The sequence below is a fragment of the Hermetia illucens genome, chromosome 4 (genome assembly GCF_905115235.1).
Source record: "Hermetia illucens chromosome 4, iHerIll2.2.curated.20191125, whole genome shotgun sequence".
In the NCBI taxonomy this organism is placed as follows: domain Eukaryota; kingdom Metazoa; phylum Arthropoda; class Insecta; order Diptera; family Stratiomyidae; genus Hermetia; species Hermetia illucens.
The window spans coordinates 59,382,342-59,409,452 of record NC_051852.1 but is presented as its reverse complement, the minus strand read 5'-3'; the positions used below and the strand labels follow the sequence as shown (position 1 = coordinate 59,409,452).

General features: G+C 41.2%; 1 protein-coding gene across 1 annotated transcript in view; it reads right to left on the bottom strand.

The window, feature by feature from the left end:
- Positions 1 to 27,111, bottom strand: part of LOC119655566 (GTPase-activating Rap/Ran-GAP domain-like protein 3) — a 278,003-nt gene that overhangs the window by 44,830 nt on the left and 206,062 nt on the right. The window contains exon 5 of the mRNA XM_038061498.1: positions 25,597 to 25,715. Coding sequence (XP_037917426.1) covers positions 25,597 to 25,715 — 119 coding nt within the window. The remainder of the gene's footprint in view (positions 1 to 25,596; positions 25,716 to 27,111) is intronic.

The following is a 27,111-nucleotide window of genomic DNA, read 5'->3' as shown; positions in this document are numbered from 1 at the left end:
TCAGGTTCTATAGTTTTGGTATTAATAGCTGCATTTCCTTCAAGCTCCAAGCTCCTAGAATTCTGCCCCATTATATGCTTCGTATTGATGTAAAATTTTACAACTATGAGGACGAAATTAAAGCGGGGGGGCAGGATGCGTAAGTCTCTAAAATATGGTAGTATGTCTTTATTAAATTTATTTGTGTAGATGTGGGAACGGGATGTATTTTGAGGCCTAAATGTCGTATATATGTACCAGTGCAATTTTCGTCAGACTTTTCGGTTGGTTGAGTTCTGAGAACGATACGATACGATACATTTTGAGCTCTCACGCCCCTACATTTCACTCGATATCAAACCTGTTTCGCAATGTACTAAATAGACATAAATATTATGCTTGTCCTAAATAAACATTGTCTATTATCGCATACAGAAGTGTGCATATATGCACGTACATACCTATCTAAATTGATAGGGCTCAGAATATTTCCACTTTATTGTATGGGCCAAAATATACATATGTACATATGTATATAAGTATAAAAGTTAGATACCGCTGGTACTAACGAAGATGGATGGAATAACAAATTTTTGTGGTTGGTCGATCTACATCGCAGTCTGGAGGTGACCTCTTAAGCCTCGTGTCTTCATTCTGAGGAGTAGCGTGATGGAAAGCCGCTAAAGTTGCCATTTTGCTTTTTTTTGGTTTAATTCAAAACCCGACCCGGGAATAAAATACATTGTTCGAGGCTGCTAGGTTTGCACCTAGACTGGTTTCAACTAATACAACTAATTTTGTTTAGGGGTTAGTGGTCCTGAGTCCGCCATTCACTGAATGCCATTAGTAGATACCGGGCTCAAAATCATTGCAGCACAATGTTAATAACTGGATTCCGTGCAACCCTTCCAAAATTATATTTTATATTATGACTTATACTAATGCCAAACTTCTAGAATGAACTTCAGTGAGGTTTTCGGGTAAATTTCTAAACTATAGTAATATGCTATTGTTAACTTTATTTGAGCAGATATTGTAATAGGATGTATTTTGAGAGGTACATTTTGTGTCGATGCAGTACTGTGCCTTTTTTTAAATTTTTCGGCTAGATAGGTTCTGAGAGTGTCCGTATAGCTGAGTGTTTAGAGCACAAGGCTGTCATACGGAAGGTCGCGGTTCAAATCTCACTGGTGGCAGTGGGATTCGTGTCGTGATTTGACATCGGATTCCAGTCGACTCAGTTAGGAATGGGTATCTGAGTCAAATCAGGGTAATAATCTCGGGCGAGCGCAATGCTGACCACATAGCCTCCTACAGTGTTCTGTAGTGTACCGTTACGGTCTTGAATGAAGTGCTCTAACACATTTCAAGGCCCTGATCTAATATGGATTGTTGTGCCAGCGATTATTATATATTATATTCAGAATATTATATATTATATTCATATATATATATATATATATATTCAATATTATATATTATATTCAGAATGACCTCGGGATAACGAGTACCTGGAATAAACTCAGCTAAGGAATCGGGAAAGAAATATATCGTGTGACTGTCCTTGGCCGTCAAGAGGATAGATACTAACAATTTCTGAAAAGCTCTCCCTTCGCACAATTTATACCCAAAAAATCCTCACTAACGCGCTCCAGATTATTAAGCCAGGCAGCCTATGCACACGCCTCTCGCGATGAAATCGACTACTATACAAACTATTTCCTGAAGCGTGCTGCGAGAGCTTCCCACCCCTCATGATCAGTAATTCCAACAGTTATTCGATCGCTTCTCTTGAATAATTGGAATTGGAAATTGGGAATGGATTGGTAGTAGAAATTGTATTCTCTGGGCGGAGTTGGATAGGAAAAGAAATGTATCCCACCTACGAATCACCGCTCGCGGTTACCTGAAATGCCCTTCAGGACCGCCCATTACTTCCCGAAACGCTTGCACTTCTATTCTACTGTTCTCCGCCAAGTGTCCTTGGGGCGACCCACTCATTAACCATTTTGGGAGAGTGGATTCAAATGTATGGTGTAGTACTGTAATTGTGGCCCCTTCTTAATATGTGACCTATCCTCTGTCACTTCGACCTTAGGCCAAGTTCTTCGTTTGAAGTGTCAGGCCAGCACACTCCGATGATACGACGCAGATAGACATCGCCGAAGGTTTGCAGCTTTTGGGTAACAGTGGAGTTCACTTTCCATTTGCTATTCCCAAAGAGCAGCAAAGAAAGACCACTAACGCAGAACAGTCTCACCTTTATCTTCGTGTTAAGATAACGGCATTTCCATATTTCAGAATTTCAGAATCTAGCGCTGTTAATGCGTAGAGCAACATCCAGTTCAGGACCAAAGTTTCTGCTTCCTAGATATTCAAATTGATCGATGCCCCGCCCATTCATGCAGGTAGGGAGGGTCCTCGTCAGACTTAGAACCTTGAATTTGTTGGTGTTTATCTTCAGTCCAACTCTACTTACCTCTGTTTCCAAATCCATTACTATTTGGCCAAAGTCCATGAGCCGGTGAGAGAGCAAACAGATGTCATCAGCGTACTCCAGGTATCAGATTTCACCGTCCATTGAATTCATCCACATCCCCTGGACAAGGCAGCACGAAGAATGTCAACAAGAAGAAATATTATCGGTGACAGAATGCAACCTTGCCGGATTCCGCTTTGGATCTAAAAATCCTTCGAGAGTTTACCTCGGTGCAGTACATGCATTTTGCGCCACCATAAGTAGTTCTGATAATAGCTATTAGTTTCTTCCGAATGCCCTTCTTGCGTAGAGCACGCTAGATATACTCCCTGTTCACATTTCTTTAAATCAATGAAGAGCCGCTGCAGCGAAGATCTAAACTCCGCGCACTGCTCGAAAATGATGCGTAGGGTGTTGATGTGGTCGATGCAGAATGATCTCGGGCGGATACCAGCCTGCTCTCTGTCGATCAGGCTTTCGAGATGTTGTTTGATACGATCCAGGATAATTTCAACTATTATCTTTGCGACGGCAGGAAGCACGCAGATACTTCTCCAGTTGACAAACTCAAAACGGGTCCTGCTTTTTGGGATCAAGACGATCATCCCCTTCGTCCTTCTTCCGTACGAGTGGAAGTAGCAGATTTGCAGTAATGTTACAGCGACTAGCTATTTCATCCACGAGTGGAGGAGTTACGATTAAAAACCGTGGGGAAGTGTTCTTTTCACTTTGTCAGTTGTTCGTCATCGTGGGCGAAAAGTCGACCGTTGAGGTCCTTCACTTTGCTACCACATGCATGAATGCCATATACATTCCTGAAATCATTCAAATATGTAACATCCTCCGCTTCCCTGACCAACGCAATATCGAATTCTCTCTTGCCCGGTGTACACTACGTTAAACTTTTCGGGATTCAGTCGCAGCGCTCAGTAGAGCTTTCAACCCGTTCCGTTCCCAGGTACAAAGTGGAGACGAGTCTTTTACAACATTTTGTGAAGTTAAATTTAATGACTACTAAAAAGTAAAATCGAACCTGATCTATACCGACGAGATCCCAGGAACGATTTGGCTGGAGAAGTTCAATGCTTATAGAGCACATTCACTCAATATCTGCGTCTCCAAAATCCTCCTATCACCTCAGGGCTTTTGACAGTTATCACGGAAGAAAAAGTAGACATTAGGAATTTCATAGTTAAGATATAAAGTTCGTTGAGAACCTTAACTTTATTGACATCATTTAGCAATACCAATTAGGAGTAAACCTGTTGGTTTTTCTTGCCGAAAAGAACATCGCCATAACACTTCAGGAGCCCTGATGGAGGGAGTTAATCATTAAACGATTCTAGAAGAAAAATCCGTGATCACTAGTTTAGAGGGGAAGAAGGCCTACAAAATGTTCGAGGGTCTAAGTTCTGCAATTAATATAACACGGGGGACACTATTAGATACATCCTAGTGAACAAATATATGTTTTTCTTTTTTAGAAGATCGGACGGCACCTGGATAGATTCGTTAGTACAGTCAGTGCAGCTCATGGTACCGAACAGTTCATTCAAGTCACCCGGCTTCGAAGGAATCCTGTAGTTAGAGGAAAGTTTTGGGAATTTTATACGACTCAATTATGTGTTACAATACTGGAGAAGGAGGCTGAGTTGTTTTCATTTTGAAATTGGCTAAGCAGCCTCACAAATCCAAACACAAATTTCAGATCTATAAGCCTCATTTCCAGTATATTGACAATTCAGGAACGTACCTTGGATTTTTACGTTCGATCCTAGATAGATTGCGGTTAATAACTATGCATATCTGAAAGGAAGGTGCACTGGGACAACCCTTCACGAAGTGGTGGTTTCCATGGGGTTAGAGATCCAATGATATGAATGGCATTGATTTCAGCTCTATCGGTAATATTTAGAAACATCTGCCTTAGTTCGATATTCCGAGTGGTTCGGAAATTACAAGGTTAAACAAGTAAAGTGTCATATAATAGGTTTATTTCGATCGCCGTAGTGAAGCTGGAATTTACCAGTCCGAACGATGTTCGAATGGTTTTCCTAAATGAGGAAGAATTGAAACCAAGGCTTTACATGCGTTTTCTAGAGAAACCGAACGTTTCTGGTCTAGGTGTAGCAGATTAATAGTCAATTAAGACTCTATGGTTAATCACCATATTCTAATTTATAAAAGCGTTTTTCTCGAAACTACTTGTTGAAAATTGAGTGACACCATAGCTCAAAGTCTATCCAACGCAATTCTTTGAAATGTTCACGACTCATTCAGACATATTTTTACGGTTCGCTTTGTTTCACACAAAACCTTATTAAGATCGATTCAATGTTTGTCTGTCCGTCTGTCTGTCACATCCGATTTACTCGAAAATGGCTGAACCGTTTGTCACGAAATTTGGTGAGAACACGTAGTCTGTGTGTCCTTTTACATTCAACGAGTGGCGACAATAAAGTTAATAGTAGTATATTGTCAAATTTTGGAAATTTAACCGAAAACACCCCTTATGTTCATCCAAGAAGTACAAAATTTGGAAAGTTTGAAAGCAATCGAACTGTTATTAACGAAATTATTGAATGTCAAGTTATTGCATTTCTTCTAGATTTAATGCATTCTAGGACGAGTATGACGTCACCATCATACGTGGAAAGTGGACTTATATGATCCATATGGTCGATAGAGACATTTTCACTCTTCTTTTTTAGCTTTTGTTTGTTTGAATATCAATATCAATTACTGGAGTCAGGCATGTGTGTCTATGTATATCCTGATCAAATTTGCTGGGCTGGTTCAATAACTGTATGGATTCGAGCACAGACTAAAGTGGTTAGATCAATTTTAAGCACAATATTTATGTCTTTAATAAGTATGCATATATCCATATTTTCTTCCGGAATATATGACGGAACATTTTGCATTCTTAGCTGTATACAGTTATATATAGTTGTTCTCATAAGATGAACACAAAACCTTTTTACCTGAAGCGCCGAGCTTTCAGTATTCCGACTTGTTTAAGGGTATATAATGCACGTATTATATTTTGGGGTTTGGCAATATCATGAATTCTTAGCTTAAGAGGAATGGGAAAACATATAAGATGAACACTAAATCTCTCAATCCTAACTGGGAGCTACCGGTATTCCCATTTGTTTATACATTAAAGAAGGTGTGAAAAGCAAAAAAATTTTACAAAAAAAAAATTACACAAAGCACCAACAATGTATTTATTGATATTTTTTAATAAACCTAGTTTGCGAGTCGTAGTATACTCTAGACAGTAAAATGTTGCTATTCTTTTCAAAACGGTTGTTCATTGGAGCTGAAACAGTGATAGTGGCCATTTTTGGCTCATTCGGGCTTATCCAGTTTGATATACGTTTTCTTGTAGTAGTTTTTGTGTATAGTATTTCTTATGTAAGAATACTGGACTTTTGTTCCATTTGTACCTAGCCCGAGATATGCCTGCATATAAATAATGTCAGACACTTTAATGTAATACTGACATTCTAAGTGTCAAATTGTAGAAAATTGGGGAAAAAGAGAAAACTTGACTCACTATCTATTTTGGCAATAATGTAATTTTCATTAAACTTAGTAGTATTGTGGTGCGGCAGGATTCGCAGCATTCGAAATTTATTTCGAATGTTGCGAATGCGAACAAATAGATGGCGCGGAACTTTCCATTTCGTAGAGCTCGCCACGGGAGTGGAGGACTAGCGAGGAAAGTGTGCCATGAGTTAGGGGCAGAAAGAAACACATGAAGGGAGATCATTCTCTTCTGCCTCTAACGTTTGGATAGTCGGTTATCACGCGGTGCAGTTTTTAATTAATTTAAACTCATTCATTAAAATTCAAGTCTAATTATTACATCTATCGAGTATTGATTGTAAAAACTGTTAGTCTATGCTCCGGCGTACCTAAAAATTGTAGTTTGCAAAAAATGGACTATTTTAGATAAAGTATCATGCTCAATATCATAGCCAATATTACTGCAATTTGGTACACCTAGGTTGAATTTAAGGGGGTTTCCTGTCAATTTCTACACAATATTGGAATATATCATTATGAACCTTATCTAAGTAGATATCGAAAGGTATTTCGCAGCCAACACATTGTATACTGGGAGCTTCGTGATTTTTCCAGATTTTTGGGTTGGCTTCTGCAAATTGGTCCTTGAGAGAAGTGGTCATTTTCATGCCCCCGCACGACTCAAAACTGTATTAAAATGGATTCAATGTCTGCCTGTTCCCGATTTATTGGGAAACGACACGAAATTTGGTGAGAGCGTTTAATCTCTTGGGGAAACTCCTCACAATGCGAAAGGGGGTGCCACCTTTTTTACAGAATATGGCCATTCAGGGTATTTAATGAAAGGGATTAATTTATATGAAATTGGTCCTATGTTTGGTGTTGGGCCCAACATAGGGTAGTAAGGGCTCAAAATGTGTGTCCCAAAAGTTTTCTGTTCTTCCGAAAAGTCTGAAAAAATGATGCACCAGTTTTAAATCTGGACCTCAAAATACATCCAATTCCGATATGTTTTCAAATAAAGTTAAAAAGAGCATATCACAATATTTTAGAAATTTACCCGGGACCCCCTTTAGGATCATCCTAGAAGGTCAAAATTTGGCAGCAGCATAAGCGATTATTATTATTTGCGAGTGATCACAATCGCGGCAGGTGCCGAATTTTACCTAATACTAGCACTAAGTGCCAAGCATTTACGCTCGGACGATCCTACCTACTTAAAAACTAAAGGGGCGCTGATGGTGGTGGCCGGTGGTAAGTTAATGGGAGAATCCGTCGAGAACTGTCCGCAATATCGAGCACGTATGCAGAATGGTGTACTTCTGCATGAGATGGTCCAACGTCTCTAACGCCGAACCACACTTTCTGCACTGGTCGTTTTTCACCCGTTCTTTCATGATGAGTTTTTTATAAGCTCGGGTGGCGACCACGCCATCCTGAATGGCACACATGAACCCCTCCGTCTCAGCAAAGACCTCCCCAGCACACTGCCATCTGTTTGACAAATGCTAATCGAAAAATGGCTGCCAAAGACAATTCACGTGTTTACCGTGCATTGCCTTTGACTTTCATTCATCGATCCGCTCTTGGTCCGACTTTACCCCACTCAGAGGATTGAAAGATCGATCCTTCAAGTTAAGTGGAGTCAGTTCACAGTCTGCCTTACAGGCATGCAAGGGACTCGACTACTCTTTGCTATACGCGCTCGAGTCGACTTGACGATGGTGTTGTGCCGCCACGTCAACCACGCCCCTACCTCCGATGTTACGAGGCAGGTTCATCCGCTCCACGGCAGACTTTGGATGATGCATTCGGAATTTGGACATTTGTTCCAGATCGGTCTTCGTTCACGTCAATATTCCGAATGCATCAAACAGTGAAGGGATAACGAATATATTCAACGCGCTTATTTTATTCTTCTTCGAAAGATGCGATTTCAGCACCAGCTTTACACGTCGCAGGAATTCGGACAGCAGAGCATCTTTCAGATCACCAACTCCAGCATGGGTTCCTTGCAGAATTCCTAGGTACTTGTAGAAGTCTGTCCCGGTCATAGCTTCGATGTGCAGGTCACCAATGCTATGTCCAGCATGGGGCTCGTGATGATCTTTGCGGATGGCTTGAATTCGACACTTGTCTAATCCAAACTCCATCCGAATATCGCGGCTGAACATGTCTATTATTCGCAACGGAATTTTAAGACGATCGTCAGTCCAAACACACAGCTTGATGTCATCTAAGTACATCAAGTATGTCAGTTTGCACACGTAGGCCATACTTTATTGCAAACCATGCCCTCTAGCATCGTTCAGTGGCCATGAAAGGGGTTTCAGTTCCATAGAAAACCAAAGGGGACTCAACGAACCCCCTGGAAGATGCCCCTCCGTATACGGATGGGCTCTGAGGTATTAGCACCCTCAGATGTACGCACTGATAAAGTGGTATGCCACCCTTCCATGGCTGTCGCCAAGAACTTTATTAGTTTCGGATCAATGCGATACACATTTAGGACATCGATTAGCCAGGTATGCGGAACGCTATCAAAAGCCTTGGCATAATCGATATAGCAACTGAAGAGCTTTCTTTGGTCTCTAGTTGCTTGTCCTACAACTACCGAGTCGATAATGAGTTGCTCTTTGCAACCCCTTGACCCAACTCGGCATCCCTCCTGCTCCTCGTACAGAATGTTGTTGGTCTCGAGGTGCGTATTGATCCTTCCAATAATAATCGACGTTATGAATTTGTAGAGGGTTGGTAAGCAAGTAATTGGTCTTGTGTCTACGGGATCCTGAACCGTGTCCTTCTTAGGGATAAGGTAGGTAATCCCCGCAGTGAGGAAGGTGGAAATTATTATAATTCTGCAAATTATTATTAACAACGAACAACAGGAATCATGTGAATTTCTTATTTTTCCTTCCTTTTTAAATTCTTTTTATATCAAGTAACGTCCCAGGCGACGGCAATAGGAGGCACTGCGAAAGAAGGTGAGGCTTGAGGCAATGTCCAGCGAGATCGGAACAAAGAAGTTGGGACTTTCGTTGAAAGGTGGGGACAATTATTAGTAATTCTAATAAGATCCACATTAGTCGCAGCATACTCTTCAATTAGCATCGGTTGTTACATTAGACTACATTTATTTCTACAAGCATAAAGGTTAGTCAAATTAATCTGCAGCATGCTAAAGCTTATTCCTATTCCTAGCCATAAGGCTGCCAAAGTTGGAGGACCACCTTTCCTTTCCTTTTAAGAAAATCTGTGGTATTCGATTAGTAAAAGGGTTGGCTGCCATGCGAACGCTCGGCATATTTGTTGGGGCAGTAGTAAATCCAATCCTAGAGGAGAGAAGCTGTTTGATTTTATCATTTCAGTTGGTGGGATTACGGTGAACATAGGGCGCGCCCTTAGGGTCGTGGGGTCAAGAAGAAGTGAAGTGATGACCTAGCAATCTGCACTTTAGAGTTGCCAGAGTTAGTTAGGGACTGGCGGGTGCTAGATGCAGTCTCATTGTCAGAACACCGTTACTTAGAGATTAGTCTATTGCAGGCCAACAGAATGTAATTCAAAAAGGAAACACTAGGAAAACGGACTGGATTATGCTCATTCAACTTCTTGCCGCAAAGTTTGGCTACCAAAGTGGCTAAGAACTTCTTTTGCGATAGAAGATCAATTGGAATTTCTGAATTGCCCATTTTTAGAGTACTTTGCCCTGAATTGTGCTTGTTCAAGCAATAACAATGGAGACTGGTTAAACTTCCGGAACTGACAGCGTGACTATAAGAGGCTTATAAAAATTTGGATACGAGCTTCTTTTAAAGCATACTGTGAGGAACCGGAAGTCGAACGACTTCAAGGCTGTACAGAGTTCTTCATAAGAATGAGTAGGCCAAGTTGCACTCTCTTGGAAAATCGGATGGAACTTTCATGAACTCCAGAGTTGAGTCTGTAAAGACTCTGTTACATCAGCCAGGAGAACAGATGGCGGAAGTGGAAGCGGATGAGTTCAAACTCGTATGTATATATGCATCAGTATACGGTGTTAGGAAATGTTTGCTTAATATGAGCAGAATATATATTTGTTCATTGTGCAGTTTGAAAATATATACAAGATTGTTTTGAATTTTTAGCTATATGCGAATGGAAAAACTTGCATAGAAAGTTTTCCAAGTAAGATGAACATAAATATCGAACTTCCAGTATTCCGACTTGTTTCTAGATTTCATTGTATTTATTGAGTTTGATTTACTTCGGAGTTAAACTTTATATATAGGACAAGTTAGTTTTCCCGCTAGATTTGGGTACCATATTAGTGAAAGACAATTTGTCTGATAGAACTGGATTTTTTTTACATTATTTTTGCCTTTTGCATTCTTGCATTTATATTTAAAACGAATGCAGTAGTATCTTTGCACAATGTAAGTCATAAATGCAAATTAAATTATTATTCTAAAAGTTATACAGGGTGCGGCAGCATAACTTCCTTTTTTAAAATGCGCGCCACTCAGTTAGTTGATGTCATAGCGGAGCGCTAGTGGTCTCGTTCAAGAGGGGATACTGTAAAGTTTTGCCCCGATACGGTTCAGTCGCCATCATGCGTTGGAATAGTGAGGAGCGTGCCTTTCCCGTTGAGGTTTACTTTCCAAGCGGATGTTCGGTTATTGCAACACAGCGTGCATTTCGGAATCGCTTCAATTTAGCCCCGTTGGCTCCCGTCCCAGACCGCAAATCAATTGTTACATGGGTCACTACATTCAGACAAACTGCAAGTGCGACAAAAGGAAGAACTGGAGTCCCTCGGCCCGTTAGATCACCTGAGAACATTGAAGCAGTGAGAGCGTCAATGTTGCGATCGCCGCGGCGTTCTGCGCGCAAACACGCATCTGCCCTTGGACTATCCGATCGTTCTGTGAGAAGAATTCTTCGTGATGATCTTCATTTTCATCCCTATAAGATGGCGATAGTGCAGGAACTTTCAGAACGTGACTTCAATTCTCGGATGAACGCGTGTGAGCTTCTTCTTGATATCGTTCCCGAGGGTGCTATTGTTTTTTTAGCGATGAAGCCCATTTTCATTTGTGTGGGTCGGTTAACAAGCAAAACATGCGCTACTGGGCTGACACCAACCCTCGAGAATTGCATCAAAAGCCTTTGCATTCACTCAAAGTCACAGTGTGGTGTGCAATTTCCTCAGCTGGAATTATAGGTCCCCGGTTTTTTTGAGGAAAATGAGGTTACAGTGACAGTGAATTCGGCACGCTCTCCCGATCTGTCCCCTTGTGATTTTTTTCTATGGGGTTTTTTGAAATCCCGTGTTTATGTGAACCGTCCAAGAACCCTACAAGATTTGAAGACCAACATCCAAGAAGAAATTGCCAACATAACACCTGCTATGCTAACAAGAGTCATGACAAACGCCAGAAATCGGTTTACGCAATGTATGGAGAATGGGGGACGTCACCTAACAGATTTGATCTTCAAAACAATGTAAATAAAGACTTTAGACATGTATGTACATTATATGAATAAATATTTTCCGATGCATACAATAGTTTTTATTGAGTTTTGAAAAAGGAAGTTATGCTGCCGCACCCTGTAGAAGCTTTCGCGCAATATTCAATATTCTATGCTATCGAAGGACGCCAGTGTCATAATCAAGTGGGATATTCGAAAAGCTCATATACACTGCGTTCTTACGAGCGAAGTCAGAAGATGAGACTTTGAAGAATACTCCTCTCCCTCTTGATGCATTGTGCTTCTGTACGCGTAGACGTGAATGATGATAGCTTCCACAAGGCAACCTTATGACCTGGAAATGGATTTCTGACAGAATCTGGACTGCGAAACTCCGTTCCAGATTAAGGAGCATCCCACTTGCGCAGAGTTACACACTGACTGGAATTTCAGATATAGAGACGGATCATTTTTTTGTGAGCAACACGCAGCTAGGAGAGGCTGGTTAAGGTGACATTCTGATCATGGTGGATGGTCTGAAGGCTAAGGTGAATTCTGACAACACCTTATGAGGACTTATGATTTACTTGATGATGAACTCTCTTCAAAAAAGTTTTGCTAATAGTTTTGTTGGTCAAGACAAAGAGAAACTCATCATACCCTGCCTCACCTCCAACCTGCGAAACAAAAGGGTATATTATAGCGACCGAAAACGGTCGGTTTGAAAACTTAGACATGTTATAATTCATACACACATGTCATATGTGGAATAGGCTGGATGTATAGTTGCTCACGTCAATATTTAGAAATATTTCTTCGGCATGTCTGATTGTTTCCAGCGTGCAGTTCGTGGACATTAATAGTTTTTCGAATGATATTCACGTCGTCCGAACAATTTTTTGCCACTTTCGAGGATGTGTTTTGCAACTGAAGTTTTAATATGCGTTGTTGGCTTGTTTGGCCACTACCTTCGTTAATGCGTTGCTCGAATCATATCCTAGCCAAGCGCTTTGTTTTACCTATATATAGAGCAATGCATGCCAGTCGCTTTTTTCGTCCTTTGTTTTTGGGTGCTTTTCACTGCTAAGAGGAATTTTCAGTTGCACATGTTTGGTTGTTGGTAGCCCCACAATTTTGATTCTTTTAGCGCGTTCCTGATCGGTGCCCATATAGACGTGTGGGTAATGCGGGATTTAATTGTAGGCTTGTCGTTGGTGTTCAGCAACGAAGCTACTTTTTTCCACTTGCAGCTTCCTTCCTTCCACAGCCACAAAAAATATCTCCCAATTTGTATGTTGTTTCCCCATTTTTGATGCTCTAAATGTCTAAGAATGTTATTTCCCCAATTGTTGCCAAACCCCGTTTCCATGGTAAATGTTATGTATTCGTTGGGATGACTGGTTTCTTCCAATATTCCGTTCAATGCGACTTATCCATGATGGTTATCAATATACCCCATCTAGAAAACAGCGAACGAGTTGCTCAAAATTAATATCCCTAAAATCAATGGTATTAACGTTGAAATTATTAAACGGAGTCAACTTGGGTGAGGGGATCTTTAGTAGTGTCGTTTAAACCCTTCGACACCAACCAACCAAAACATTTCATGTAAATTCGTTAGTGTTGGACAAGATGCGTTATGTGAGTCGATTAACCTGAATCTTACCATTCATCGCGAATGACCATAATGGGTGGACATTAAAAGCAAACACATCAGCTTTGTGCCCGTATATTGTGCGTTAGAAGCTTTTATACGTTAATGCGACATGACTGCATGTCATCAGGGAATCATAGGTTGTTCCGTTGTCATCCATTATGGAATTATTCGATTCACTTCCTTATTAAGCCATAGACACATTATGCTACCATAGTCAAGATTACCTTTGTGATGACAGAAGTTGGAATTGTGAAGTAGTAGAATGTATTTTCCGTTTATTGAATTTCTGATAAAAATTTCACTATGCACGGTATGCGGTATTGGTGTAGCACAAGCGTTGGTGTTGTGATTTTATACCGAATGATGAGCTTCATCCGTGCCTATTGTAAGGAGTGGATTTACGACCAGCTGCATAATTAAGGATTGTCGGTTCTTAGGTGTTGTGGTTCGCGGTGATGTTTTCGTTGGCTGAGGTCACGTTTGTAAGCTGGGCAGCTTCTGTAATTAGCAATGTCTACCTCCCTGCAGTTACTACAAGAAGAAGATAATCCTCTTTGATTTTGGCCGCGGTAGTTGTGTTTCGTACAGTTCTGCAGGTTACACAAAAACTAATCAGTTGACAGCATGCTTTTATGGGTCATTTTATGGCATTTTCTGTGTAAAACGAAACCTTATTAAAACCTTATTAAAATCAGTTTACTGTCTGTTTGTCTGTTTGTCTGTCTGTCCATCTATACCGATATCTTTCAAATAAAGTTAATAAAGTGCAAGTTTTAGTAATTAGCTGCAACACCCACCTTAAGTTCGTCCTAGCACCACGCAATTTTGCAGACTATATCATAGAGCATGATTCCACCGAGATTGCTGGAAATCATTCACTATTCAATCACTATTACTAACGAAGTTATAATATGTCAAAGTCGTCGCTTCTGTGCAAATTCAAGACTATGGACGTCAATATCACCCGAAAGTGGATACTCTCGCATAATATATGCATATATTACGTGCTATTTTTTTTGGTAGGATAGGTGAATGCATTTCCGCACACAGTGTTGGACTCCCGATTCGGTATGTCGTCGGACTACCAACTAAACACCTCCTCATCGTCAGAGAGCTAGCCTGGAACCGTTTGTCACATTACTTCGGGCTAGCCCCCGACGTGACCTCCATTCACCTTTGACCCTCTAGTGTTTCATAGAGCAGGGAGTGGTTCCTCAGATAGTCCCTCAAAATCCATAAGAGATAGTTCGGCACATGGAAAGTATTGTCTAGTGTGCCTAGAATGTCGTTCCATCTTACGGAATTAAATGCGTTTCTGACGTCAAGTGTTACCAGGAGCACCACCCGTCGATTCATGTTGACCGTGTCCTAGGTCTTTCCAGTTCTGCTCTGAAAACTGGACACCGCCCCGATCCCGCAGTGTGCGCAACGCTCTCATCAATCGCTCCACGGTCCCTGCATAGGACGCAGCTTTCCTTTTCATTGCAGGTGTTCGCTTTATGGCCTGCCTGACCGCATTTACCTAAGATGAAGCGACGGTGTAAGCCGGGACGCCAAACAATTTTTAGGGATATGGAATTGCTGGCTCAAAACCGGGATGTAAGGAGTTCCTCACTAAGGCTTACTAACGTTACGTTATTGATGATGATGATGATATTGAACCCAAATATTCTTGCATAAAAAATCAATATGACCTTTCATACCTGAAGCAATAACATTTCGGTTTCTGACTTGCCTGATATTTTTTATTTAATGATACAAAATGTCTGTTCTTGGTTGGCCTGTTACGGGACTTGTCACCAAGAGAGATGTGGTGGAATTTCGGACAGTGTTGCATCTCGTACTATGCTTTATTTATCTTTGTCCCTGCTTTCCGCATTTCCTTTTGATATTATCGAGGATAGCACAAAGTATGTTGTCTCAAACGCTTTTCCTTCATCTGGTGTTGCAACCAGTATGCTTTGGAACTAATAAACTCACAGCAGGCGAACCCAAGATGAACACAAACATCCATGATGAGTCTGACTCGAACCGAGGAAAGCGAAATTGAGAATATAGTAGTACAAAGAAACAAAGAATAATAACGTATGTATGTAAGTACAACTGGAGGCAAAAGCAGCACCCGTTTAATATGTACATATTTACAAACCCTCACCAAGCAACAAATGGCAGAACTAACCGGCATCCCGCAGCCATCAGTACCAGGATTTCTCTTTTTCATTCCGGTTAATATCAATTGCTCTCGCTCTGGAGTATCTCCAGTCGAATCCCGGAGCCCCCACTGTCAAATTCGGGGGGTATTCTATCCTTTTGTCTGTGGCCCGTCTATGTTTATGATACATAACCGGATCACCGGCAGAATCAAGAATTAGACCATTCCTGTCAAGATACATGAACGCTTCGGGAGGAATGAAGCCTGTCGTGAGAGTTTTTTCAAAATACCCATCATTTGGGTAGAACGGCTGCGAAACCCAAGGGTTCTCGCCATGCGAAGCAGATCGCACTAAATGATTCCGAATCAATCTGACGATAACCGTGTCGATTCTTGGCACAGCAGCAGCTGCATACATCACTTCATTAGTTACATAGTGCTCATAGTTTGACGAAGCAGTCCTATTAAGCCCCGTGCAAGCACACAGATATTTCCTTTCAAAGATCCTTATTTTCTCCATTTGGCTAGCACTCAAATTGAACCAGACAGCACACCCGTAGGTGAGCACCGGTTTAACCAAAGTAAGATAGCAAATAATTTTAACTTTTCGGCTAAGATGTGGAGCATAAAAGAGTCTTCGAAGAGACATGAATGCCTTGCAAGCGCTTTCTAGCGCGACTTTAACGTGCTCGTTAAATTGGAGACGCTCGCCAAGAGGCACACCCAGGTATCTAACGCACTTCTTATGAGGAATGCGCTTAGAACTATCCTCGTTCGCGACAATGTAGAAATCTTTCCAATTCCTTTTCAAGATCCTACTAGCATACGCCAAGGAATTTCGAAACAGAACCGTTTCACACTTTTGCGCATTGATTTTCATCCGCCAACTGTTCGTGAAGAACTTAATATCATTGAACATCTTCTGAAGTTCAACTTGCACCTCAGTTACCTTCTTGTGTGCCGTGTAGGCTATCAGATCGTCAGCAAAGGTAACCAACGACCTTTTAGGAGATTTATTAAAATCGAATGAGTTTAGTAATTCGCGGGCAAATACCGCAAAAAGTGTAGGTGCAGTCACTGTCCTTTGCTGTAATCCATTGAACATGAAATTCTCTGTTAGTAGTGAGATTTCCGTCCGTAATGACAAAGCACTTGCCATACAGCATACTACACATCATCGTTACGAGGTGGCTGGGAAACTCATTCTTCAGGCGCTTGAAAATCAGTCCATCCCACCAGACGGTATCAAAGCATTTCTCCATGTCCATAAGGCAAGCGCTCACGCACTCACCATTGTTAATCCGCCAGCAAATAGCAGACGTTACCTTCGTTATTGCATGTATTGCCGTATGTTCAGATCGAAATGCGAAATGTGGCAATAATTCCTTCTTCTTGATGCCCGTTCAAGGCTTTCAATACCAAAACCTGCTGATGTTAGGCAGCAAACTGATTGGGCGGCAGCTTTGAGGGCTGGATGAATCCTTCCCTCTCTTTAAAATCGGGAATACTCGGGCTTTCTTCCATTGTCCTGGAAAGAAGGAATTGTTCAATAAATTATTGAACAAAATGCAATAATTGCGAATGGCAATGTCTGGTAAATGCCTGAGGACCACGTTGGGAATGCCATCCATACCGGATGATCTCTTATTGTTTACTCTTCTGAATATGGAAGTTAACTCTACACATGAGGCAAAGCAATCAAGCAGATTATCACTCGGTATGAGATCAGCCTGCAACGCGGAGCTAAATTGGAAAACTGTGGTGCCTTTCAGGCTATATTTGAAATTGTGGACATCTCGTTCTACAATTTCCGAAAGTCGCGTTGGCTCTAAGTCCGTTCTGGGCCGATGAACCGATTCAAAGTGCTCCCCTATAAGTTCGAGTTTCAGAGCATCATCCATCACGATGTAATTGCCTTGCGCATCAGCAGTTACACTATTGGTATCCATACGTGAGTCAATAAGGTGTTGTATCTCGCTGCCACCGACTTTAATTCTCGGTACAGTTATTCGTGACTTCTTCCGGAATAACGTATTTATCTTAGTAAACATGGAATCTGAATCGCTTGGTGAAATACCCTTTAACTTCTCCAGCCATTGGGAGTTCACTTCATTTGCATAATGTTGACGGATAAGATCCCGCGCGATCTTTAGAAGTGATTTGAACTCAACCAATATGGAATGATCATAGTTCCCATATCTCCGATAGATTTTGTTGACGCGAGTGAGCAGAAGGCTTTTCACTTTTTTCACCCGTTTTATGGCTGCAGTTTCATATCCTTCCATATTATTGCGAGCTTTAATCTTAGGGACGACTTGTTCAATTGTTTCCAGTGTCAAGTTCTCCAGCTTGAGAGTCTGTAGTTTCCGTTGAGGATCCCTAAAATTAAAGTTCAAGCGCGCGTCAGCAATGCACAAATCCAGATAGGAATTTGCCAGGTTGGGCTCTCTGCCCCATATAATTCGCATTGATACTCCATCTGGTATTGCTCTATCCAAGATTTGAGGAATACCCCTCTGGAATTGTTTGTGGTGTTTAGCCACGAGGTATCCTTGGCATTCAAATCGCCAGCTATAATAAAATAATTATGCAGCCTGTTCGGTTCGAGTATCGTAAACAGAGAATGGAATTCCTCCTTGAACTTGGCTCGATTGTTTCCCACTGCATAGACTGACAGAATGTATAAATTCCCTCCTCTAAGTAGTGAAAACAGAATAGAAGATACTTCGATACACTCAAAGGTTTCAAATTCAGCCTTATTAATAGGCCTGAAACGAGAATGGCGACCCACAAGTATTCCGGTACCACCTCCCCCATCACAATTTCGTCTATCGTTTTTCACGAATTCAAAATCCTTGAATGTTATCGAATACCTCGGACTGAGGTGGGTTTCCGAAATCAAGACTATGTCAGGCTGTTGCCTGGCAGCGAAATCAAGGAGCTCCGCTCTTCGATGGATTCCTACGATGGAATTCACATTAATCGGGATGATCCGAAGACCATCCAGTGGTACCGCTGTGACTGCAGACCTAGCAGCGGGCATGCTGTTTTTGTAAATATTCGGTTATGCTGTTCATTTTTGTATTGTGTACGTGTAGCGTATGTTATGTGTTTTGACACATGGTTAGTATTTTATTGAGGATGGTGTTTATCCCGCCACTTGCATCTTGTTGGGGCTTCTTAGCTTTTCGACACTGGACTATTTCGCCCCTTATCAGGCGCTCAAAACGAGTGGCCTGGTAATTAAGCGACCTGATGCCGATCAAATCGCTGCCCCGGCTCTCCGGGCTTATCTGCACCAGGAAGTGCGGCAGGATTCGTTTTTCCAAAATGGATCTCCTCGTACTAAAGCGTGACACTGGGAGGAACTTGATCTCAGTTCCCGTCTCCCAGAGCATTTTGAGCACCTCATTGGGCTCTTCCTCCGCATCCAAGCCTTTCAGAAGGAAGGTTTGCTCCTTCTCTTCTTTTGGAGTGTAGGTGAAGTGAGGAGCCTTCACTCGCTCGAGGACCTCCCGTGCTTTTTTGTAATCTGCAATTTTGTACACACAGTTTTCCCTCTTCACTACTACAACTTGCCTGATTAGCACCCTCTTCTGGGGCATTTCCATCGCCACCGTTGTCGCTGTCTCTCGAATCGTCAGCTTTATTGTTTTCTATGTCCTCCATATGGACAGATTCGCCCTCAAGGCAGCCCGGTTCCTCCATGACTGCAGAAGTAGTCGAAGAAAGCTTCACTTTTTTTCTGGCTACCTTTGGAGACGGTGGGCCCGTCCGCTTTCCATTTTTCTTGATCAATATTGTTATTTGATTTTTCAAATCTTCGAGTGTCTTCGCCAGCTCGCGATTTCTTCTTTCAAGAATGGCTATTCTCACTTTGGCTGTTTTCAAGTCTGGATCCTCCTCGTTGCGGACTCCACGACTGATCCGAGTGCCCCTAGGCCTCATGGTGGGGGGCCGGTCTGGTCCGCCACCCGTCGGTGGTTCGCCGCTCATTCCCGCCAAGCCACAAAAAAGAATTTTGCTCAACATTTTTTAAGGAAAAAGTAACTTAGATAACAAATCAAAAGTAAATTAGTTTCAATTAAGTTTTAAATTATATATTATTAATTAAGTAATATAAATATCTTTTTACATTCTGGATAAAAGTTAATTTAATTTCAATTTTAAATTCTTTTTATTAATAATCCGGTTATAGGACTGATACATATACTATTGGTAATAAGTACACTATAAGTATCAAAATGTCAAAATAGTTCTCGCTGAGGTAAATACTTAAAAAATGCAGTGCAACAACCGTGGATCTCAAGGCGCATAACTATGCAGACCACTCTGTACAGTATAAAATACTAACTGAAGTGAAGTTCCGGCAGTTCGGGCAGGTTTTTCAGAATGACAATGATTCAATCGACCACGTAAAGTTGCAGAATGAAGCAAAATAGGCAGCACATTATCAGAAAGATGTCAGCAGGCTTGAATGGGACATGTAGTGTACACCATTCCAGGAGGTGGTGTATTTTCATGATTCAAATATCCTGGCAAGGTAAAAAATGAGTACCAAAGAATTGGTTAATAAGACAGCGTATATAATAAGCATGGATGAAAAGTAATCAATAGAAACATGGTAGTTAGACTAAACTTCATACTGAACGATTACAGCGTTGTTTTTTGAATAGTTTCTCAGAACATGCAAGGTCCATAACTAGATGAAGCAGCCAACCTTAGTCGTCCTCCGGGCAATGCTACCGATAACAGGAAGAATTCATATCGGCGATAGTACACAATCCTCGCAGACTGTCGTGTTTTCCCAGAATGATAGAGGTCCTCTTCACTTTGACGAAAGCTTTCTCGAAATCGGCTTTCACTTCCCTCTTCTACACCCCGCCTCAAAATGATCCGCAGGCTATTGATGTAATGAGGGTTATCTGGGCCGAGACTTATTCTTTGATATTCAAGGTGGGCGCTTTTTGTTTGAAATGTTCAGGATTATCCCCTTCCTCCACTCTTTGGGAAAAGTCTCCGATACCCAAGATTTATAGATAAGTTGAAGAATTCCCGGGGAAATAATTAAGCCTAGTGATTTTACACCCTTTGAACACATTGATCGCAGCGATGATTGACTGGCTTCTGGTATTGTCCGAGAAAAGAGCAGTTTTAATGGTGGCCCGCTGCCCATTAGTTGTCTTGCTGGACTTTTCCAGACGTCTGCCGTACGATAAGTAAGCTAATTACCCCATTATCGAAAGATTGGTAAATCGTGCAGGCGATCGGTGTTGAATTCGGCAAACGCAACACACAGGCATAAGTGAGCGACGATTACGTGATAATCCCTTTGGAGGCTGATGGCAAGGCCCTTTTCTTAGGTATATCAAGAAGGCAATTCCCGAGTCTACTGCCTTTCATAATGTATTCGATCTAACTGGCACCTTGGCGGTCAGATGAAACTCAACCGACTTTATGGGAGGCTACGGTAAAACTTCTCACCTTCATCCTTTTTACAATATTCACCCATCACGATCATAATGTCATTTTTAGGAAGCTTCTTCTAGACTCATTGCTTACAGAAAGCCTTCTGTTTTTGTTCTGAGGTGTTCTTCATTTTGAACCGGAATTTGCTATTTTAGTATCTTGTCTGAAACTGGCTCCCAAGTAATGAGAGCGCGTCTTCCGGTTGACGCAAGCATTAGTACGACACTGGATTCAGGCTTGTTTGGGGCAGAAGAGTCCCACCATGTAACCTGGGTTATTTGTAGCGCAGGAACTCATGCTTAGGTTGGAGGAGGGGATCATTTTGGAACGCTTCGATACCGCCGCGGAGAAGTGTACGCACATTCTAAAAATCAATTCGTCTCGTCGACAACCCCTTCCTCAAGGCGTATATGACGTTTTGAAGTCGACAAGCCAGGTAAGCAGTTCATCAACCAACTCCTAGCGCCCTGTACACTGCACTTTATGCTAATGATGTGTTTCTAGTGTCCAATAGTAAAAATGATTTCGAGGAACTTGTCAAAAAATGGAATGATCACCTCATGCAACACGATCTCCGATTGAATCTAAATAAAACTGAATTTTCGACGACCGCTCCCCATGAAACAGGTAATATGGCTGTAAGCGGCAGTGGCCTGTCTAGAACAGAACGAATGGAGAACTGTGTTATGAAATTGCACCACGCACAAATGCAACCTGAATGAAGTGGCGTTCCAAAACTGGTGTTGTTTGTGATCGACCTATCAACTAACGTTTCAAATCCGAAATTTACCACAGTGTCGTCCGCCCAGTCTCCTATGGCTCCGAGTGTCGGTCGACTATAAAAGACAATGAACGGTGTCTTGCAAAGATATTACGTTGGACTAGTGGCGTAACGCGCCTTGACCACATCCAAAATAAAGATACCTGCAATCAATACGGGGTTGCACTGATCGTGGAAAAATTGCGATGCTTTTTCAGTGGAAAAGACTAAAAGGCTAGCCGAAAGAAGGGTGACTTGATACGCTGGGTGTGAATTTGAAAGCTTCGGGACTGCATCCAAATCAGGCTTTTGATAGAACAAAATGGCGCAACTGATTACGATGAGTCGACCCGACTTGTGAACGGAACAAAGGCTAAAGAAATTGAACATGAAGGCTGTTCCTAAATTTGGGGGTTATTAGCCTAGAGGTCTCTGCCCTATTACGATAGTCAGGTAATACTTTAAGTGAATTGTGGAGGGCAGTCGCTATCACAATGGGGTATAAAATGCATTAAGGGAGTAAACTGATAAAAAGAGATATTATAGGCCAGTGTTTGTAAGTTTCATAATAGCTGTTCCGTCCCTGGGTTTTCGCAAGGAGGTTTTATCTTTGGTCATCGTTTCGTAGTTGAACACGTGGATCTATTTTAAAGATGGAATATGGAACTCCAATTTGAACTCTTAGAGATGTTTCTCGTACATGAAGCTTTGCAAAGTGTTTTTCGAAAGTTCTAGAGTGACACTACCCCTTACACCATCCTTTCGATGACTTCAAGGTCGCCTATGAAAACACGCCCTGGGTGAAACTATATACGGTCATGAGAATCGGTATCACGAAGTAATTGATAAGACTGACTAGGCTGACCGTGACCAATGTACGAGGCCATATAAAAGTAGCAGGATCACTCTCGAGAACATTCACCATTAAAAAGGGTCATCCTCTTTAACCTGACTCTGGAAAAAGGGATCTAAAGTCCTGATGTCAATGCAAGGGACATCATTCTCTTCAAGTCGACCTATGCTGACGAAAACAATAAAAATAAAGGACTGAAAACTTTGAAACCGTTGATAATTTTTCTTATCTAGGGTCGAAATTCACAGCCGATGACAGCCATGACGACGAAATCGACGCACGGTTGATGGCAGCCAACAAAAACTGTTTCGCTTGAAACATCTCACCACAGGGTCGTTTAAACAATATGGGTGGGGATGATCCAGCCCGGAAAGCTTGTAATGACAATATCTAGAAATAGTAGAAGAAGAAGTGGTGGGAGACCCAATCTCAGATGAGGCAATGGTGTAGGCCAGGACATCAGACAGTTTTTAGGGACGTCGAATTGGTGGCCTCCGAGGCAAAATTGGGATGGCTAGATTTCCTTACTAAGGCCTAGACCGGATACCGATTGTTGCGTTGTTGATGATGATAAGGACTATTAATAAAGCTCCACATGTTCGCTAAGACGCCTGGAGGTTACGCGGCCATTCAGTTTATAGTAATCTTCCTCCTTCTGCAACCGGGCTTGGGGTCGTCTTTGGCAGAGTTCAGTAAAATACACGCTAGAAAAGTGCTGGCATTGTGAAGATGATGTATAAACGACTTTCGCCTTTTTTATTGTTGAATCGTCAGTACCCCACTGGTCCGGATACTTGACCCAAAATAGCGTTTGGTTCTGGAGTACTATCGAAACTTGCTCCTCTACTAATAAGGTGAAGTGCAAAATGTACACGTCAAAAGTAAGGAGATGGCCTGGCTTCTATACTATACAATTCATCCACAGGCGTTGGCAACCGGTCAAGCCCGTCCAGAGAGAGATGCACGTTTATGAGGTAAACATAATGGCACGATTGACGTTTTGCAAAAACTGGATTCGGTAGCAGAAAAAGCTGGTTTGAAAGTCGACAAGTGAAAAAAAATCTGGGCCCAGAGCCTGATTCTGGAAAATATGGATCCCAGGGCGAACGTTGGCCAACATAGAAATGAACAGGGTGAAATTCATTCACGAGTTTCAAATTTTACAGTGGAACTAAATTAGGAAAAATATGCAGGAAGTGTTTTTTTCTTTGGCAAGGCTTCAATGAGAGATGAATTCTCAGATGGACCCTACAAGGAAACGGACTTAACGGTTTGGCGTCATATAAATGACATGAACGATTGAAAATTTTAAAAAGTCCCACTACGGGTATAAAGGTTTTGTGTTCATCGTGTGTGAGACGTTTCTTATGTACGTTTTTCCATTCAGACATAGATAAAAATTCAAAATATATCTTGATATATCAAACTCCACTGTTCATATGTTCACTTTATAGGGTGATGACATGATACATAAGATAAGATTGCGAAAAATTCACGTGAAATACAAAATTTTGACCTTCTACCAGTTTATTGTATAAACTTTTCCAAATTGTGTATTATATTTTTACTTATAACGGTATCAAATTTTGTACTTTTACGACGAACCTATGGGGACTTTCGAGCAAATTTCTAAAATATGGTATTATGCTATTATTACCTATTTTAGACCAGATGTTGGGATGGAGGTTTTTTGGAGCTTTGAATTTGTATATATTGCAATTGTGACTTTTTCAGATTTTGTTGTTGAATAGGTTGCGAGAACGAGACCTGTTATACTTTTCAGGGAATACATTTTGTCCCCTTACTTTCCTATGCTTCACCCAATATTAGAAATAAGACCAGTTTCGAACAGTACTGCCTAAACCCTTTTATTCAATACGCCACCTGACTAGATTGTACACTCCCCAATCACATGTATTAGGACCCCCCTTAAACTTGACTGACTGGCACCGCTAGCCATATGTAAAGGGATTTACAGACCACATATTTCCGACAAATTTCGTGACAATAACCTAAGCCCTTTCCGTATAAATCAGGCGTGACACACAGACGACCTTCTGTCTTTCTGTCACGCCTGACAGAGTCGATTGTAATAAGGCTTGTTTTGCGTAAAACCTTAAATATATGATGGTTCAGGCAATTAGTCATGCTATTTCAAGTAAAGTGTACACTAGGCTTTATTGATTCATTTGCGGTCATAACGAGCTTGTTGCCGAGAAAATAATCAAGGCGGTGGTTTGCGTATTGTGTAGGCTGATTATAGTAACAATTCAATCTATTGATATGAATAAATCACGTACTGCCAAGTGTCGAGTTTTAACGAGGAGCCCTAATAATTCCATTTGAATAGAATTAAGTAATGCCCCCGAGGGTGAACACATACACAATACAGAACTGCAGGAAGCTGATTTTATGCTTACAAGGGCGTGTGCAATGTAAAATCAGCAACCTTTTGTTTGCCAAATATCCATCGATTATGAACGTGATTATGTTCCGCGGTTTCGCCAGGCATAAAGAAAATTTAATGACTATGTCTACTCTGGCAGTTTGCCTATTCAACAGAATTGATTCCATCTATGTATAAAGTCGCTCATGCAAGTCTTTTCACCAGCAGGGAACACTTCAATTAACCTTTAACCTTTAGTGCCAAGTGCAGATCCGAGAGTTCCCACACATAGTGTAAACATAATTATCAAGTTATGGTGAGTTTGGAGGAGACAAGTCCTGATTTAGAGCAAACCTTTGTTAGCCAGCTGTCAGTTATTTCGGTTGGGATTTATTTATAGTCAATTTCCAAGATGTTCTGAATTTACGAGGCGTCGATATGTGCTCTATACCTACTATTCGAATCTGTCCTGAACAAGTTAAGCTATTTTCTGGTGAACCTTTACCGTTTATCGGTTGGGAAACATTCGAATAGTGGAAAGGTGGTATCTCAGATGCATAACTTCGAAATAGCGAATTACTTGCACAATGGGAGAATGTTATTCCTTCAGTCTCTGTTACCTGCAGGGGCTAAAAATATGGAATCGGAAATGTGCAGTGAATTTGAAATTAAGCTCAGATTGCAGCTCGGATTGGGTGGCATTACAAATTCAGCTTTCCATCACGTCCTGAACAATGAAATGGAATCCATAAATTTAGGTAGAAGGACTGATTGTTTTTATCATACAATACAATACGAAGGAAGGAATGGAGTATTGCGTGAGAGTATGTGGATGTAGGTATTTATGTTCGATGCGTAATTTTATTTGTGTATACTTACCTTGTTTCTAAAAAGGATCGCTCTGTAGAGAGGTGTCGACTTGGTAGCTGAATCTTGGGATACAATCGATAGGAAGTATGGATTCTTATCTGAATCGAGCCCGACATAATTCTGATGCACTGAAAACAACGAATGATAATTAGATATTGTTTAAAAATTAGAAAATGAGAAATTTAAATCTATGATCTTTGGAACATCCAGCCTTTCAGATGCAATAATACTCCTTACTGAAAAGATTAACATTGGGGGTGTTGACTACTGTATTAACATTAATGTATAAGATTGATTTGAATTCCTCTCAGTCGAATAAGAAGAAGAAGAAGAATCGCCTAGACTGTAGTATCGTACTTTTCGGAGCTAAAATGGTAAAATATGAAATAAAACCTCTTTAATTAATTGTCGAAGGGCGTCGATAAGTGATATGAATGTATTGTTCAAACTGTTGGTATTAGTTCTCCGTCGTCTTACAAACTGTCTTTTACTCAATGCAACAAAATTGGTTCAGTGGTTTTTACTATGGGACACCAGTCTATCCATCACGTTCATTTCGTAACACACTGGAAATGCAGTTAAACAGCCTAGTTAGAAAAACAAGCTTCACCTGCCATATGGCTGACTCGTGGCCAACCATTCCTTCCTTAAAATTGGAACATGTTAAAGAAGCATATATGAAATTTAACGGACGCGTTACACAGCAATGGAAAATGAACAACGTTAGGCCTATTTTCTCCTGGAACGCGTGTTACCCCTATAAACCACTAGATACACATTAGCTAGTCGATACCTAGTCTACAGACCACTACCACAATATTGGATATCAGCGGCAGATATTTTGAAAAAGAGCAACTGGAACATCTATAACACCTCGTTCCGAACTAGCCCTGTTCGGAACAGACTTTTTTGTCAGGAAACTAGTCGGAATACCGGAAGTTGGGCGCAGGTTTTTCAATTCGTACATAGCTAAGAATTCAAAACATTTCTTCAAATACAAACTCCAAGATACTTAATTGGTAATTGAGGATGATATACAAATAACTAAACAAGTTGCGAAACCCAAAACTCTGATTTTTTGGTTGGATAGTTTCTGAGAATGGGTCCGCTTTTCCGCCCTTGCACTTTCCGCTTTTCCAACAAATGTCAAAACTAAGAACGGCTTTGGAAAGTATTTGATATCCAACATGAATATATTCGGTGAGAAAAAGGTTTACACCCCCTTTTTTTGGTAAGAGAATCTCCCCCCTCCTAAACTCATCGTAGGAAGATGTAACTCACTATTTGTGTGGACGTTCACAGTTTCCACCTTCTCACTGAATTATGTCAATCGGTACAACCGTTTCTGAGGCAAGTGCGTATGGCAGGCAGACGGACGATAGCAAACCGATTTTAGTAAGGGCACAATACCTTAAACATGTCCGGAAACCGGAAGCTTGACGCTTCAGGTACGAAAGGTTTTGTGTATTTCTTAGTACGTAGCATGTAATATATCCATATATTATGTGAGAGTATCCACTGTCG